At 40.6% G+C, this 16,600-nt stretch overlaps 1 protein-coding gene across 1 annotated transcript; it reads right to left on the minus strand.

Annotated features, from left to right (window-relative positions):
- Positions 1-1,042: 1,042 nt before the first annotated feature.
- Positions 1,043-16,544, minus strand: XRCC3 (X-ray repair cross complementing 3). The gene is made up of 8 exons (XM_032691197.1): positions 16,158-16,544; positions 14,680-14,792; positions 14,178-14,315; positions 13,070-13,282; positions 9,037-9,191; positions 7,566-7,778; positions 6,442-6,488; positions 1,043-5,365 (listed from the first exon to the last, which is right to left on the minus strand). Exons 2-8 carry the CDS (start codon positions 14,732-14,734, stop codon positions 5,143-5,145), a joined length of 1,044 nt encoding a protein of 347 aa, XP_032547088.1. The 5' UTR covers positions 14,735-14,792; positions 16,158-16,544; the 3' UTR covers positions 1,043-5,142.
- Positions 16,545-16,600: the final 56 nt, after the last annotated feature.

Raw genomic sequence — 16,600 nt, forward strand, 5'->3', positions numbered from 1 at the left:
TAGAAGTATTTGACTGGGTTTGCACCTGGTTTTAAGTTGGTTACAGTAACTGATGCAAAAAGGTGTCTGTGTAATGCACTTAACTATGTTTACCAGGAGGTACCGTCTGAGCATCTCTTCAAAGAAAGCTGCGTGTGGTGCACCTGCTGTAGAGACAGTTTAGGAAGGGTGAGATATGATGCTGCTAATAATTGTGTAGAGGTTTTAGCACAGAGTAGTGCAATTCATTAGTGAACTCGAGCAGGAACAGGTTGTTGCTCGGTTATCTTAACAGTAGATACTCATTTGACTCTTGAGTTTTAATCTTTTTATTAAGAGCTTTTTATATTAAAAAAAATATGTAATATATATACTTTTATTTTCCCCTCCCTAAAGCAAAACATGTTCTGTAGAAATTGGCAAATAGACTCTCTGCCTTGTCCATTGGCAAATAGACTCTGCACAAAGGCAGACTGAGCTGGCTTTGCAAAAAGAGCTGTAGGTAAGGCTGCCAGGCCAGGGGTGCCCATCTCTGACCAGGAGGCAACAGGAGAGCCCTGCCCCAGCCTTGTGCCCTGAGACACTCACTGCAAACACCCCTTGGAGACCCTTTCAAACCAGCACGGTGATTCTGCTGCAGGAGGAGCTCCATGGGCTGTGTTCCACTTGGGAGAGAGACCCTCACAGAAATCTGGCTTCAAAAAAACCCTCACAGACACAGAACTGATTCAGTAATAAGGAATTACTTGAACTGAACAATGTGTTTCCCACATTCATCTTTCAGGTTTGAAGAAAAAATATTTTTTGCAACCTCTCAAAAAAAAACTCCAACCCAGTGTAAATAGCCATAAACTGTAACCATGCCAAATTACAGTGTACAGTAAGTTTCAAAGTGCAACACCATGGTGTGTTGATGCTGATAGCAGGGGAACTTTCTTGTTCAGGATGTTGCTGTTGGTGGCATTACTAATACCGTGCTTTTAAATGTTTTAATCCTTTGTATAGAACTTTAAAGTGTGATGGAAGGTTAAGTTGTTGAGCTACTGTTTATTAAACAATTCTCACATTTAAAAGGTTTTCATTTTTTCAGAGAAGAAACAAATTACAAGACTTCTTTAATCCATAAATCCCCAAGAATGGTAGCCAAGTCCTTACTGTTAGGAGCCAGTGAGCTGTTTGCAGTTTGAGAAGAACTTGTAAAGTAGAAAAACCAAGTTAAAATCAACATTCCCTGAGTTTGAATTGTGAATGAGTTACTGTCAGGGCATGGTTTGTGTACATTTATATTTCAGATGGGCTTCTCAGTTATATTTTTCCAAGATTTTCTTTCTGTGTTTCCTCTATTCCAGTTGTAGCTAAGTCTGCATAAAGAATACATCCAGAACATCCAATTGTGTAATTCCTGGGTGTCTTCAGCACAAATCAACAGCTCTGATGAAACAGAAAACTAGAAAAGACTTTATGACGTGACAGACATCTTGTTAGGAAAACTGCAGCCTTGGTAAACAGTTGTGGTTTTAATCTGGCATTTTTGTCCTTGACCGGAATTTCAAGGGTGAACTTATGAAAAACATGAGAACTCCAGGTTAGGGCAGTTCCTCTGGATTGTCTGTGAACAGTGGTGAATCCCAGGGTGTACAGCAGGATGTGGAATGAATCATACATGGAATTGTAACTGACAGAAAGGTGCTTGTTGCTCTTCTGTCTCTGGTTGTGTGCCAGTCTTTACCACTATTGGCAATATTTGGTCCTGAGTTTAGATCTTACTAAGTATTCTTGTAAAATGTACCTGTTTCATTATTTGCTTCTCTTCTGGAGGAATAGCCAACATATGGTTGTGATATTTGTGATGGTGATTGCAGTACTGCAGTGATAAAACAGCACTTGCAAAACACAAAAACAGTTGGACATGTCTACAGTTTGTACATTAAAATAAATGACACCCCATCCCCCCAAGTCCTCCTGAATGGTAGTAAATTAAAATGGTTTGAGCTTGAGAAGTATCTTTGCTTAAATTATACCATCTGAATCCAGAAATTTTGCAAGTAGTGTGTTTCACTTGTACATATTTAGTAAAAGGGCTGTGCAGTGCTGCTTTGGCAGTGTGTTTACAGTATGTGGTGTTAAGTTACTTTTGTTGTGCAGGTCATGTATTGTGTCTGAAGGCTGCTAAGAGAATTGCATTTTTGGTCATGTTAGTCTGTACTGAGAGAATAAATGTTCAAAGATGTGCTGCTGTGAAGTTTCATTGTCACCGACTTAGAGAAGTACACACTGGCTTTTAGTTCTTTTGTAAATAGTTAGAACTGAGGGAAATCTTGGAACAACTGCATTGGATTATTCCCCTCCCCATGGCCCCAACTGTTCACAAACCCAAAACCCAGCAAAAGCAAAACTAGAAGAGCGTTCGTAATGTCAGTGTATCCTTATTGAGGAGATCATCCCCATATATGACTTTCATATTTGATTTAAAAAAGATAAATAAACCTTCCAAGATTGGCTTTCAGATGCTGCATTTGATCTGAGTAGTTACTGCTCCTCACAGCTGTGGATGAAATCCCACTGAGAGTTCACCTGCCTGTCTTACCCCATAAAACTGTGTTGAAAATACACTTCCACAAATGTTATCTGTAACACAGTAGCAAATCACTGTGATTTGAAGAAACTTGTAATGAAATTGTTTAGAATGTTTTACTACATCTGTTTTGTTAATAGGTCAGTTGTGTAAATTCTTTACCAAGTACAAATGAATTTGATTCTCCTTTTCCAAAGCAACGAACATAGAATATGATCTTTCTGCTGAAAAATGCCTCTTCAAATACATCACAGATCTGTAGTTTAATTTGAAATGTTTAAAAGTTTTTCAAGTGTCATTTAATGTTTCTTTTCAAAGTGTAGAGAAATATTTAAATGTAGTCTTGCAGGATAAAGACTTAATACATTCTAGAATGTAAATCATCTTTGTAAAAACTACTTCAGTTTTTTCTTGTATAGAAACAAATCTCAGTTGTGAAACCCAAAGATGAATAAAGCTGTATAAAGGGAAGGTTCTTAAATTGCATTTATTAAACTTCTGCTTCTTACAACCCTTTTGACAGAAGGGTTCAAAGCAGGCAGATGCTTTGTTCAGTTCCCATGGGGGTTTGCAGCCCCAAAGCTGCACTTGTGTCAGATGACATTCCAGGCTGGATGGGGGTGGGACTGAGGGACGGGGCAGGATCTGGAGATGAACATTCAGCCACTTACAGGTGACCAGCTGATGGCTGTGAGCTGAAGGGGTCAGTTGGATTTGAGAGGTTCAGGGTTTGTGTGTGATGATGAGCCAGAAAACAAACTGTAATTGTTCTGACTCAGCTGGAGAGTTAAGAACCAGCACGGGCAATGACTGACAGGAAGACCTGCTCGGGCAAAATGTTACTTCACTTTCAGGGTAAAAGTGTTTTTCACCAGGTAAACTGGGACTTTGATTACAGACTCATCTTTGACTTTTAATGCTTATGGCTCATTCCTTGCAGAAGAATGATCAAAATATTACAGACTGATCCTTAAGGTGTGTATGTATCAGACTGATCCATGTTCAGAACACAGTGAAGCCAACTCCTGGGATTGGAGCCTGAGTTTGATGAGGCTCCTCTGTAATGAATGTCCAGGTAGGAGTTGACTGACTCACAATAATCAGCTACATCTCACTCTGGCTTTTTTTTTTCCAGTCAGTAGTAGAATGAGCATTATATTGGGTACTGTTCCAGTCCCAGATACACAGGCCAGGGACAGAAGAGGAAAAAACTGGAGTGTTACCTGTGCTGCAGTAGTTGATCTTCATTGAATTGTCAGCAAGGAGGCACAGAAGGGAGGGATTTGAAGAGGTAGCCATGACACTGAACTGTGGCACTCTCACTTTTTCTTTAGAGTACACAAAAGCTTCTAAAGTTCATGGTTGTATTTTATTAAAAAACACCATCAAGCACAGTCGTTTCCAAATACAGAAAATTAAGACGCTTTAGAAAAGCAATTTAGAGAAAACTTGTGCTATTTGCACAAGGTCCCCTGAGATACCTGAAGGGGTTGCAGAAGCACTGAAAGCAACTCATCCTTTCTGCTTGCTCAGTTTCCTTCCTTCAGCTTCAAGCTGTGATTGTTCCTGTTCTCTGGAGCTTCCCAAGGCAGTCACACGGGGTCTCTTTTCCTTGAGTCATAGTTGTCCCCTGAGAAGTCTTCTGCCAAGGATTTCCAGCTGAGCCAGCCTACAGCCAGACAGAATTCCTCCTTTCTGCTGCCCAGCTGCGTGCTTCCACATGAAAGGATGGCTGCCTTTATCCTGAAAGAGGATGACTGGGAAAAGGTAGAGGAGGTCTCTGTTTCACTAATATAGTGTACCCTGGCCAAAAGACAGACCTGAGCTTTGTAACCACAGAGCAAGGGGATGGGGGCTGTGGTTCAGTATTTTTCAAATGAAAGAGGCTAAAGAGGCTTTTGCTATGAAGGGAGGGGGACAGAAAAGCAAGAAAAGAGTGGAAATAAAGCATTAGGAAAAATTGTAGAAGTGCTATGAAGCTGAACATGCCCATCTAGTACAAAGGCAGTACAATTTTAAATCTTACAGTAAGGTGTTAAAATCAAGTACATTTCTGGTATTGTATTTCTTAAAATCCAAATATTAATAAAAAGTGGTTTTAAAACAGGACAGCTGCTTCGTGACAAAGCTGCCTTGTGTTATTTCAATGAACAGCTATCCTTAATGGCAGCATGAGGCCCAGAACCACTAGCAGGCAACATTAACTGACTGAAGTTGAGTCCCTCTGGGTCTGGAAACAGGGTACACAACTGCAGTAAATGCTGGTTCTAGATTAGTATGTTATTAAAATAAAATTAGACATCAGGTGTCCCCCAACATGGGGGTTGCCACATCCCACTTCACTGTGCAGCCTCCAGCTGCCCACAGCTTCCCTCCTCCAGAACACTTCTCTCACCAGGACAAGACGAATATTCAAGTGTAAAAGCATCTTTCACAATGCAGACAAGGCTAAATGTAGTCATACCATTGTTCACATACTTGACCATCCACTTCTCTCATCTAGGAGGAATTGCATTTTACTAGTAATTCTTCCTGAATCATAGTTCTGATACCTTTTTTTGAGCAGAATACTTCACTATGCAAAGGAGTTATTTTATCCCTTTTACACCTTCCAACTGTACTGTATAGTAGCAAGAGGATGGAGGGAGATGAGGAGCAAAAACTACCCTTAAAGTCCTCACACTTCCAGTGCAGTGTGATGCCACTCCAGATGCTTGTCCAGGCAGGGATATCCGGCTGGCCATCAGTCTCATCAGCAGCTGATTTGCCCAGGTTATTCCAAGTGCTGGAACAACTCTGTTACCCACTACCCTGTAAAGACAGTATTACACATTTCTGCACACACCAATTTCATATGAAATATCTTCACTTCTGTTGTAAGAAAACTGCACTGGAAGAAATGATCTACTGTTTCTCTATTTAACATTGTTTACCAAATTGAAAACTACAGTCTTTGAAGACATAGGTGACAGGGTGTTCTCACAAAATTCCATGCTAGGTTCTCTCTATGGCAAGGTAACAGCTGGAAGGGCTTCTGTGCAGAACAACTGCCATTCTTCCAAATACAGCCATGGGGAATACCTGCCTCTGGATGGGCCCCCTCTTGTGACAGGAAAACCACTAGGGAAAAATGATTGAACTGTAAGTGTTTGAAGTGTGTAACTGTTGGCCCTGGATTCCATTTGAGGGTATATTTAGAAATGCTGGGTAAATATAACACTGCATACATACTACTTTCAACCCAAAGTTTAAAATTATTTTTTTTTTCATGGAGAAAGTGCAATTTCTCCAGTAAAAGAATTACAAGATAACCAGGGAAAAAATAATAATTCAATCTTATCCATGTTCTGTGTCAGTTTACAAATCTGGTGGTCATAGAGGACTCCTCACAAACAGCCATTTATGTAGCACTCAGCTTATGTAGTAAATCAAGGTTAAAGTCAGGATTCAAACAACAAATATGTATCTTTGAATGCTGTTAATAATCTGGTGTCAAAAAATAAAATTTTGGTTTTTTTTCTGAACCCACTAAGAAAGCCAGCTGCCAAGGTTTGGTTGCTGTAGTTTTTAAGCAGACAGAAAATGCACTCAGTTGTATCAGAGATGAGATGCAAAAATACTCCAGTGTAAGCAAGGACACCAGCCATTAACTCCAGGGAAGTTTTCCTGCTAACTTGCTGATGAGGAGTTATGACCTAAGTGAAGATGACAGCTTCTCCCCCTTTATAGCACATGAGTTAGTGCTGATCTCCAGCAAACACAGCATTGCTGGGTAAATGCCCTACTGCCCTTCACATGCTCTCCTAGTTTATATTGGAGTTACAGAAAGTACAGTGTTTAAATGCTGCTGTGTTTGACATTGTTACCCTCTGCTGGGGATGACTCACCTACAACTGCACTGAGCAGCTTCCAACTCGCTCACTGCATCTGTCACCTAAAGCAGAAAAACAACATTTGCAGATGACCTGTGCTTGTGTATTTGTGTTTAGTGAGCAGGAGGGCAGGGAAGGGAACCAAGACAAGAAAATCCAAGTTATCGGATCATACATGAAGCCAAGTTAGAAACCCCTTATTCTTTCAAGGCAAACTAAAAGGGAGGTGTGAATTACAAGCTGAGTTTACAGTGCCAGAACTATTTAGCTAGCTACAGCCTATTTGAATTAAACTACTTCTAGATGCTCTGTTTGTTTAAAAAAAAAAAAAAAAGAAAAGAAAACACAAACAAAAAAACCCACACTCACCAAACTGTTCCAGTGCTGTAGCTGGAGATAAAAAGTGCTGAGGTCCAAATCTCCAAAAAATGTCCTGTTCTCAATGATTTCATGACCTTTGAATTTCCCATCAGTGACCTGTCTGCACATTTACCTACCCCTTTCTGAGGCCATATTCCAATTGTGAGTGCTTCACCTCCAGCATTCACATGCTCCTTCAATTTGTGAGTGGACTAAGAGCAGTGTCTTGCCTTGTTTTCTTAAAATAATATTCTTTTTGACCAGTATCATTGTGGCCTTTTTTTGTTCAGCTCACGTCAGCACATGCATTCTCGTGCTTTAGTAACCTCAGCAGCCACACAAAAATTCTGAGCTCCACAGAAATGCAGCAAAGTCCCTGGTGTTTCACTGTCTCCTGGAATATAACTGTGCCTGCAGAATTCCCAGAGCAATCCTGCTGGCAATGGCATTTGAAGCCAGTGTTAGGAAAAAACTCTAGTTATTTTGTTTTTATCTTTTGTGCAGTTGCTGTACATACCTATTTTTGTTAGCTTTAGTGGGCAAGTTTTGAGAATGTTAGCTTAAATAAAAGCTTAGATGATGCTCTTCAATTTTAAATAGAAAATTTACTAGTTTAAAGTACATCAGTTTAAGGAAGCTTCAGTTTCCATCAGTCATTAATACTCAGTTGACAGTGCTAAATACACCACCATGAAACTGGCACACAGAGAGTGCACCGTCATCCTCCAGCCATTTATTAAATGGTCCCTGTAGAATAAGCAGCAGTTTTGATGCCATACCTGATTAATGCACATTATTGGAGTCCTGAATCTTGTGCTTAAACTGTGAAGCTGTGCTCCAAAGGTCTGCAAATACCGAGCCTTCATGACGGACTCCGAAGCCCCGAACTCGCAGCGGAACAAGGCGGCGATGGAGTCGATGACCACCAGCCTCACCATCCCCCTCGCCAGCAGCAGGGAAAGCCTCGTGGTGATGCACTTGTGGAAGGTGTCCTGCCACACACACAGACAGCAGTGAAACAGGGCAAAGAACTCCACTTGTCACACCAAGAGAGGAACTACAGGTATCGCCACTGCAACACGAGCTGAAGGAATTCCTAATCACGAAGGGAACTTGTGGATCTTTAAGTCTCAGTAGTAACAATTCTTTTTGCAAACATCTTGTGGCTTTACTTAAATAAAAAATGAGAAGACCAAACTGCACCCAACAGTTACTGGCAGCTCTGCCTTTTTAATTCTTTTATTGGTATTTCAAGGGTGCAACACTACAATCCTAAGCACAGAAACTGCATCTACACACAGCAACAATGAATTGTAATAATCTGTCATGCTGGACTTACCAGTGAGTGTAGTGTTTTACTTTTAAAGGTATTTTAGAGAGATTTATATACTACTAAAGGACAGTTCTCTCCTTTTTACAAAAACATACTTTGTAGCTTCCAGAAACTACCATTAGAACTTCAATTAATATCTCTAATGAAAGGGACATGGAAAAGGTGGCTTAGCTGCTGCCTGGACCACAAAGTGAATAAGTCTCAAGCAAGATGATCTTACACTTGCAAACTACAATTAAAAAACCCAATAACTGGAATGATTCAACAGCTGCTACTTCAAGCCTTAGAGAAAACAGAACTTCTGACATTCTACCAATAAAGAGCATACTCATGGCTACTTGAGGAAAGGCACAGAAATGGGTTTACAAGGCAAGAATACAGGACTGAGGTTCATTTATTTCCCCCTCCAGTTCCACTCTGACACTTTACAGGTAGAGGGGCAAGAGAGCTGCACTGCTGTGGTGATTCTTTGCCATTACCCATTCCAGGCATCCCTTTTTGTATCCTTTCCTCCCATCTGCAGTTTACCAGCTCTGGTGTTATACTGCAGGATAGTCAGTACACACAGCAACTTTTGCATATACACTTATATCCTGTCTGCAAACTCAATGAAGGTCTCCCCAGTACCTGCAGTAGAACTAGTAGCAGTAAGTCTACTACATTTCAATAAACATAATGACTTACAAAATCTACTGCATGACTCATTCTAAAGAAATATTAATACTTATCTTTCAATATATTTCATAGTAAAACTCCAGTGGTTCTTTAACAGCAAATTGCAGATTAGGTAGTATTTATTCATTAGAGATCTTAGTTTACTCTCAGCCTTTTGAAAGGTCTCCTATATAAAAAAATGCCCCGTGGTTACTGGATTACAGTGTAATAATTATGCATCCTTATTTTGTGCTACTACTTACTAGGTCTGCTGCATGCTCGACAAAAATACTGTTTCCAAATTTGATCTTCTGTATGATTTCAGCTGGAACATCTGCACGCAGCTTATGTTGTTGGCCTATGAGTTGCTGCAAACGTTTACTTGGGAATGCATCTTCTGTGCAAATGTAGACAGCTCCTGCAGCCAAGGAAACCACCTGTGATTACAGCAGGGCTCTTACGCAGTTTTCTTAGTAGCACAAAAATAAAATAAGACATTCTGCACTCAAAAGCTACACATATGTACCTGGAAGTTCACGTTACTTTGTTTGCAACCATATTGAATTGACGATGAACAGAAACCTCAATCCTGTGACTTTCCTGCTTTTGCCAGGTTTTGCCTTTGTTTTTGGTGCCTGCTGACACAACTGGATTTTGCCCTCTCCACTGGGTGACACTCCCTGTACACAGCTGTGGAATACCCAACCACTACTCTGGGTGATCAGAAGTATCATATTTATCCAGCCTACAAATAAGAGTGACACTGTGTGGTCTGCCTGTTTCAGTTAGAAATCCAAAACACAGCACCAGACCATGAAGAAAATGAACTATCCCAGCCAAACCCAGTACAACTAGTACTTTGATTCATTTCACTCACTGTTTTCCGGATTCTAGGTTTTAAATGTACACATGGAGGGGTACTGATTGCCACAATTTCTAAGCCAGTTAAAGAGGACCCCTCATTCCAATTAACTCTTCCTGAAAATGGCAATTAGATTAAAAAACCATTATACTTCAATCACGTTACTGTGAGTGATGTCTAAATATTTTTACTGTGGTTTCTAGTTAACAAGTAACGCAGAGAAAATTAACCACACCCATCAAAGACGTTGGGGAAAGAAAACAAAAATACATGCAGTATTTTCCTTACAAAAAATTGTTACTGTTATTGCAGAACTAGTCAGAGTTAACAGCTAAGACTTAGAGGGCTACATCCAAGGATTAAGCCCACTCACTGAAGTGGCTGGAGCTGCCAACACAGCTTGGCAGATGATGTGTTTGGCAATATGAGACATCCTGAACATTTCCACCCCAACGGTGCATCCCTACACTGGCTCTCCAGGAGGTGCAGAGTCCCATTTCCAGATGCAACTTTCAAATCCTTTACACAGTCCACTGAAAAAACCATGAAACTATATCCAATAGTGGAAACAGAAAGATCTCAGGACTAGATCAAGTAAAAATTAGTGGTTATTATATCAATAAAAATATTTTGCTGATAGACACCTGTATAAGACAGGGTATTGAATCCTGAAAATTTTCTATATGAGACAAAGATGAGTCTAAGCCCAATTTATTTTAGAACTAAAACTGCATCTTCATCTTAACTTTCCCCAAACTCACAGTAAATTCACATGTGAACATCCTTCACATGTGAAATGTCAAAGGAATTTTAAAGTTCAAGTGTACACAGTTATTCAAGTAATTTTTTTTATCTAAACATTTGTAAAAAAAAATAAATCTAATTCTTCCTTAAGAACCGTTCTGCTTCATAGAGTATTTCCCACCTCAGTTTAGTTTTGTAGAGCTACAAGATACTGGTAAACTACTAAATCAATATTGAAGACCAATGCCTAATTATGAGGCAAAAGCACTTAAAAGGCCCGTATCTTTACAGATAAGTGAGTTCTCAAGACCCAAATAAAAAGAGGAGATTTGTACAACACAAACAGAAAAGCCTGTGGCATCGTGCTATTTGCAGATTATTAGGAAGCTGCAAGTTAAGAGTTAGGGTAGTTATCACTTTTGAGAAATAAGCTGACAGAGACTCTTAAGGAGTCAGTCAGTGATCACCTAAACATCTTTCCTCCACAAAAACCAGACAGGTATCAGCTATTTCATCAAATCTATCTCATCAAATCTGTTATTCAGGCCAATGAATGTGCTATGGTGGTTGTTGACAAAAAGCACTCCCAAAAAAATCAATCAAACAGAAATAAAAACCACTAAACCCCCATCCTCCAAAAAGGACAAGTTTTGATTCCTATGAACATAATCTTTCATGCACCAAGCCAACTCTTTACCAAGAATCAGCAGCAAGTACGGTTTTCTAATTCAGAATTCCAATATGAATATTAATTTGTCCCATTATATTCACATATTACTTATGAATATGGGCATATAAAATTAATTCAGCCAATATGCAACTGAACACAACTGACATTCCTGGAATGGCAGAAAGATATCCTGGAGGCAAAGGATGCCTTTGTTTACTTTCAGGATTTCTTTGCTACCAACCTCCTAGCATTGAGAATTATAAACAAGCATAGCACTAAGTCAAATGAAGTAAATGTAGAATAAATCCATATTGTTTAAAGACACGTATTTCAACATCACCACTTAAGAAAAGGGAAGTTTCTAAGCAGTAAAAAAATACAACCCACTAGCACTCAGATCAATCCTATGCTGGTAGTGCTAGAGCTGTGTGAGAGTTTCTAAGCAGTGTTGTTCTCCTCAAGTTTCCTAAAGGATAGAACTCCTCCTATTTAACATAAGCTTTAATTTTTGTATTTCCCATCAGAGACTCAACACAACCTTTTATTTACAGACTGCAAAGACATCAAGTTTCGTTTTCTAAGTGCTTTGCAAAGAGTAAAAGCACTTTTTGCTGTTATGACTGTGTGCAGCCTAACAGATGGCAAGATACCACACTGTGAATAAAGAACAACTAGAATTAGGATTCCACCTCTTCTTTAGCTCTCCAACTTCAGCAACAGGGTATTTCCACCTTCTATACCTTCAAGTTCTGTCCTCTGAGCTCTCCAAAACGTTCTGGTTCTCCATTCTATCCTACCTTCCAGGAAACACTCGGGAGCAGGTAGATGAGGAACACAGACATGACAAAGGTAACAGCACTGAGTGTCTGGGGCATGAAAACCAGGATCATCTTCAAAAACAAATAGTGAAAAGACTTGCCATCCTGCAGCCCTACAAGCAAGACTATAGTCTGGTACAAGAGACCAGAGTGCCATTAGGATGCTGGGCACCTTCTTCTGTACCTCGTTCTGGTTTGTTCCTTTATTTCAACACTAACAGGGAGAAGTGCTGGAGCAGGAATAAAAACATATTTGCATCCTATTTGCAGCAGTTAGCAGCACCACACAAAGGAATCAAACACAATATACTTGCTTCTGATTAATGACATAACTTAGAGTAATGTAAGCCAGGGGCTAATTATGGCCCTTTAAGCAAGACCTTAGTTTCTACATTCCATGATTTTTTCACATGGGTGGATATAGTTTAAGAAATTATTAAGTTTCCCCACAACAAACCACTGAGCTGCCAAATAAAGCCAGTGCTGCACGGAAGGCACAGAGAAAGTCACAGAGAAAACACACCTAAGGCAGACTACCAGGACACCAAACTCTCAGAAGTGACACAAGTTTCCTCCCTTTCTAAGGCACCATAGAATAGTAAAAAAAATAAATAAAATAAATTAGGAGTTAGATCAGTGTGATAGAAGAGGAAAAAATATACTCAAAGAATAAACCTGTATATTTAGAATTCTGCTTAAAGACATCACTTTGGCAGATTGAGGAAAATCACAGCTACAAAACAATGTTGCCTTCCTTCAATTACATTTCCATCAATTTTACTCTGTAAATCACTATTATTATTGTTTATCAAACAAAATATTCTACTGAAATTTCAAAACCCCAACTAGGGAATATATACCATGTACCCAAGATGTTTGTGGAAAGTAACCTGTCCAGCTGTTTTGCCAAGGTTGTTACCTGAGGATTCAATGGGTACCCATGACAGCAATACTTTTCTTATGTTGTTTGAGTGTGTTTAGTTTAACCCAGAGTGGCAGGCAGGCAAACAACAGCCAACAGTAATTTTGAATTAAATTATCCTGTGTTGCAGGACATGTGCACAGCATGCTCTACTCTCTGTAAAGCTATATTACTCACTAACCAACTTATTACTGAGGTTAGACATGCTCTGAACATGTTCTTAAAGACAGTATATTCCTCCAAATGGCAAATTAATCAGTATTTACATTTCAGCACTTACCAGACTCTAATCCACCATATTTGTAAGGATACTGCACACACAGGCACAGCTGTAAACTAATCTGAGTCTTCCCAGCAGAACTTTCCCCAGCAAGCTCTGTGATTCCCACTAAAGGAATGCCACCTTTTAACAAGTTATCCAGCACTGAACATCCCAGGCTCAGCTTCTGGTGTTGGGAGGTGAGATGATCATTATCTTGGTAGAGCTGAAGTGCTGCAGTGTTTGGAATTTTTTTTTAATGATTTAAAAAAAAAAAAGAAAGAAAGAAAAAAAAGAGTTTCATTTATTATCTTTCTAACAGAGGCTGTCTACAAGGTTTATATCTACAAGAGATGCTTTCTTTGTTGATGGAGAATTTTCCTAATTCAGGATGGTCTTCTCCAGTTTCCTTTCCCCACAAAGCAACTACTGAATGTCTGTTCAAAAACTGGCAATTTACACTGAGCCCTTTTCCTCCTCTCAAACTTTTTTCCCTTTCTCTGCCTCCAAGGTGTCTCTATGGAAAGCTACACTCTGGGAAAAACATTGACAGCAAGGTTCAAGCCCAGCAATTATGGAAATGGAAAGCTATAGCAGAGTATAAAACAGCACAGCAGGCACCTGGCCAAAGCCTAAAGACATATGCAATCACAAGAAAATAAATCTTAAGTACAGAGCTGTCATGAAGCATTTGTACAGGAGGAACTATTATGTCCTGCTTGATTTGGAATGAGGTGTTTTTACCAAATCAGTTTATGCAGCTTTTAATATATAAGTTTTGCAACTAGTTGTAGTCCAAAAGGAAAATGGCAAGCGAGAAAGAGCATGTGAAAGAAAAAGGAAATATCTTGTTCCTCTAATTAAATTTTTCAGACTGGAGAACCATTTTGTCTTGTTTCAAGCAGGCTTGATCCTCAAGAATGACACCCATCTATTTCCATCTACTCCCAGGTCTCCAGGGAGCTGCCTCTAGAATAGTCAAATAATTCACTACAGCGAAATAAAAACACTTGCATTTTCATTTTTAAACCATATTACTGTGCCAGTGAGGAGCCAGAACCATGTTTTCTCCCAGTGACAGTTATTTTAAGTTTTAAGTAGAACACCTTTTTTGTATTGACTACATTACCTGTGACCATGCTGTTCCTCCTCAGCGTGAGAGAGACCGTTTTCAGCAGGCACTGTATGTCTGCACTGGAGAGCTTCATCAATCTTTGCAAGTCTGCTCCAGAAAGGTTTAAAATCTCTTTTACTGATTTGATGTCAGCTGAAATCAGAAGAACTTTTATAAATACTTTTGGGCTGGATGACAGTCTTAACACAGGAAAGTTTTCCCAATTTCTGCCACTCGTTTGCCTGAAGTTTATCTACGCTGCATTCTTGTAAGGTGGGCAGGCAACACTCACCTGGAATGTATCAACACATGCTACAAAATTGTTTGGAAAATGATTACTGGAGCGTGGGCAAACGGCCTCACTTCTAATTACTCAAAAATTTGTTTATTAAATACTTAATTATAGTTCTGAAGTGTCAGTGTCCCTCTACAGGCTTACACCCACAGACGGACAGTTAGACAAAGGAAGACACTGCAGTAGCAGATCTGTTAGTGAGACTTTGGCAAATTAAGTTACCTTTCTTCAAGGCAGCAACTGTTCTAGGGTTCAAGTCAAATTGGTCCCAGTCCATTTCCTGACACTGCACAGGGACGAGCAGAGCATCACACAATTATCTGTGATTAAAGCAGCTTTGATTGCAGACACATACAAGAAAAAAATAAGCATAAATCAGTATCAGAAGTTTCAAGGACCTTTTTTTTTAACAATGTACATAACAGTTATCTTAGAGAAGTAACAATTATTCTGGGATTATTATTATTATATTATGGGAATTATTTTGTATAATAATTATTATATATATTGATATAACTATTATTCTATTATGGAAATACTGTGGCCAGCAGGTTGAGAGAGGTGACCCTCCCCCTCTACTCAGCCCTAGTGAGGCCACATCTGGAGTACTGTTTCCAGTTCTGGGCTCTTCAGTACAAGAAAGACAAGGAGCTCCTGGAAAGGGCCCAGCAGAGGCCACAAGGAGGATTAGGGGTCTGGAGCATCTCTCTTCCAAGGAGAGACTGTGGGAGCTGGGCCCCTTTAGGCACGCAAATATCTCAAAGGTGGGTGTCAGAGGATGGTGCCAGACCCTTTTGAGTGGTGCCCAGTGACAGGATGAGGAGCAATGGCCATAAACTAAAACACAAGAAGTTCCACCTCAGCATGAGGAAGAACTCCTTTACATTCAGGGTGGCAGAGCAGTGGAACAGGCTCCCCAGGGAGGTTGTGGAGTCTCCCTCTCTGGAGACATTCCAGAGCCACCTGGACGTGCTCCTGTGTAACCTGCTCTGGGTGACCCTGTCTTGGCAGGAGTTGGACAGGATGATTTCCAGAGGTCCTTTCCAACCCTAATGATTCTGTGATTCAACCCACTGGCAGAAGTCTTTTCAGATGGCTGTTTACATATATCCTACTAAACAGTCCAACTAATAATCCTGCAGTTAAGAACTAGTAGTAATTTTAATTGCCTGTGCTTCTGGACAGTGCTTTTGCTCTGAAGCTTGCAAATACACTGGACAGTCATTTCTACCCTGACACTCTTCACGTGAGCTTTTCATTCTCAAATAGAAAAAAAATCTCACACGTGCAATTTGGGATGACCCATGACTACTCATGCATTGGACAGTCAAATACGCATTTATTACCTAAAAGCAAATTTAATATTAAAACGTTAAAATCTGTTTGTTTCTTTTAACAACATTAAACAGTTCTTTTAATACTTTGGTCTAAAACACAATACTCTGGGTGCCTAGAGGAGTACTGTGAGGTTCTCAGTATTATTCTGATAATGTTTATGAGGGATAGCGGCAGACACTCCCTCATAACTCCCAGGAGTTATGTGAGAATATATGACTTTATGAACAATCCCTTTTCCAACATGGGGAGGAGAAGCTGTGATGGATGCTCATGGCAGACCAAAAACAAGAGAAGAAACAGTTACTTTGAAGCAATACCTATTTAATGTAACATTCTGACAAGGGTTAGAAGCCGAGACTTACTGGAGTCAACCATGATTACGACGACCCTTGACTGAGGGGCTCCAAAACATTGCGCACGCTCCGCTCACGCTGATGAGGCACCGGGGAGAAGGGAACACCGGGAGCGGGTCACGGGGCAGCCAGGGGTGTCCCAGGGGCCCGGCAGCAGGCGGGGGGAGCGGAGTGCAGACACACTGCGGAAGAACAGACAGACGGACACGAGGACCGAACGCACCGCCTCCCCGCCCTCACTCGTCACGAACCCCTGCAGCCAATCAGCGAGCAGCTCGCCCGCCGCGGGCCAATCAAAACTCCTCCGAGCGGCCGCCCCGGCGGGACAGCCAATGGTAGGGCGCCGGTCGTCACCGCCCCGCGGAGCCGAACCGTGCCCGGAGCCCCGGGCGGGCGCTGCCGCACCGGCCGCGGGCCCTCGGCGGAGCCACGGGAGCCGAGCCTGCCTGCCC

This window comes from Chiroxiphia lanceolata, chromosome 6 (genome assembly GCF_009829145.1).
Source record: "Chiroxiphia lanceolata isolate bChiLan1 chromosome 6, bChiLan1.pri, whole genome shotgun sequence".
NCBI classification, from domain to species: domain Eukaryota; kingdom Metazoa; phylum Chordata; class Aves; order Passeriformes; family Pipridae; genus Chiroxiphia; species Chiroxiphia lanceolata.

Excerpts from the sequence above, each read along its gene's own strand:
- XRCC3 (XM_032691197.1), bottom strand. The coding sequence starts at position 14,734 with ATGGACTGGGACCAATTTGACTTGAACCCTAGAACAGTTGCTGCCTTG. Across the intron at positions 9,192-13,069 it reads ATATGGTGGATTAGAGTCTG|GAGCTGTCTACATTTGCACA; the intron begins GTAAGTGCTGAA and ends CCTTGGCTGCAG. Across the intron at positions 7,779-9,036 it reads TCGAGCATGCAGCAGACCTA|GACACCTTCCACAAGTGCAT; the intron begins GTAAGTAGTAGC and ends TGTGTGTGGCAG.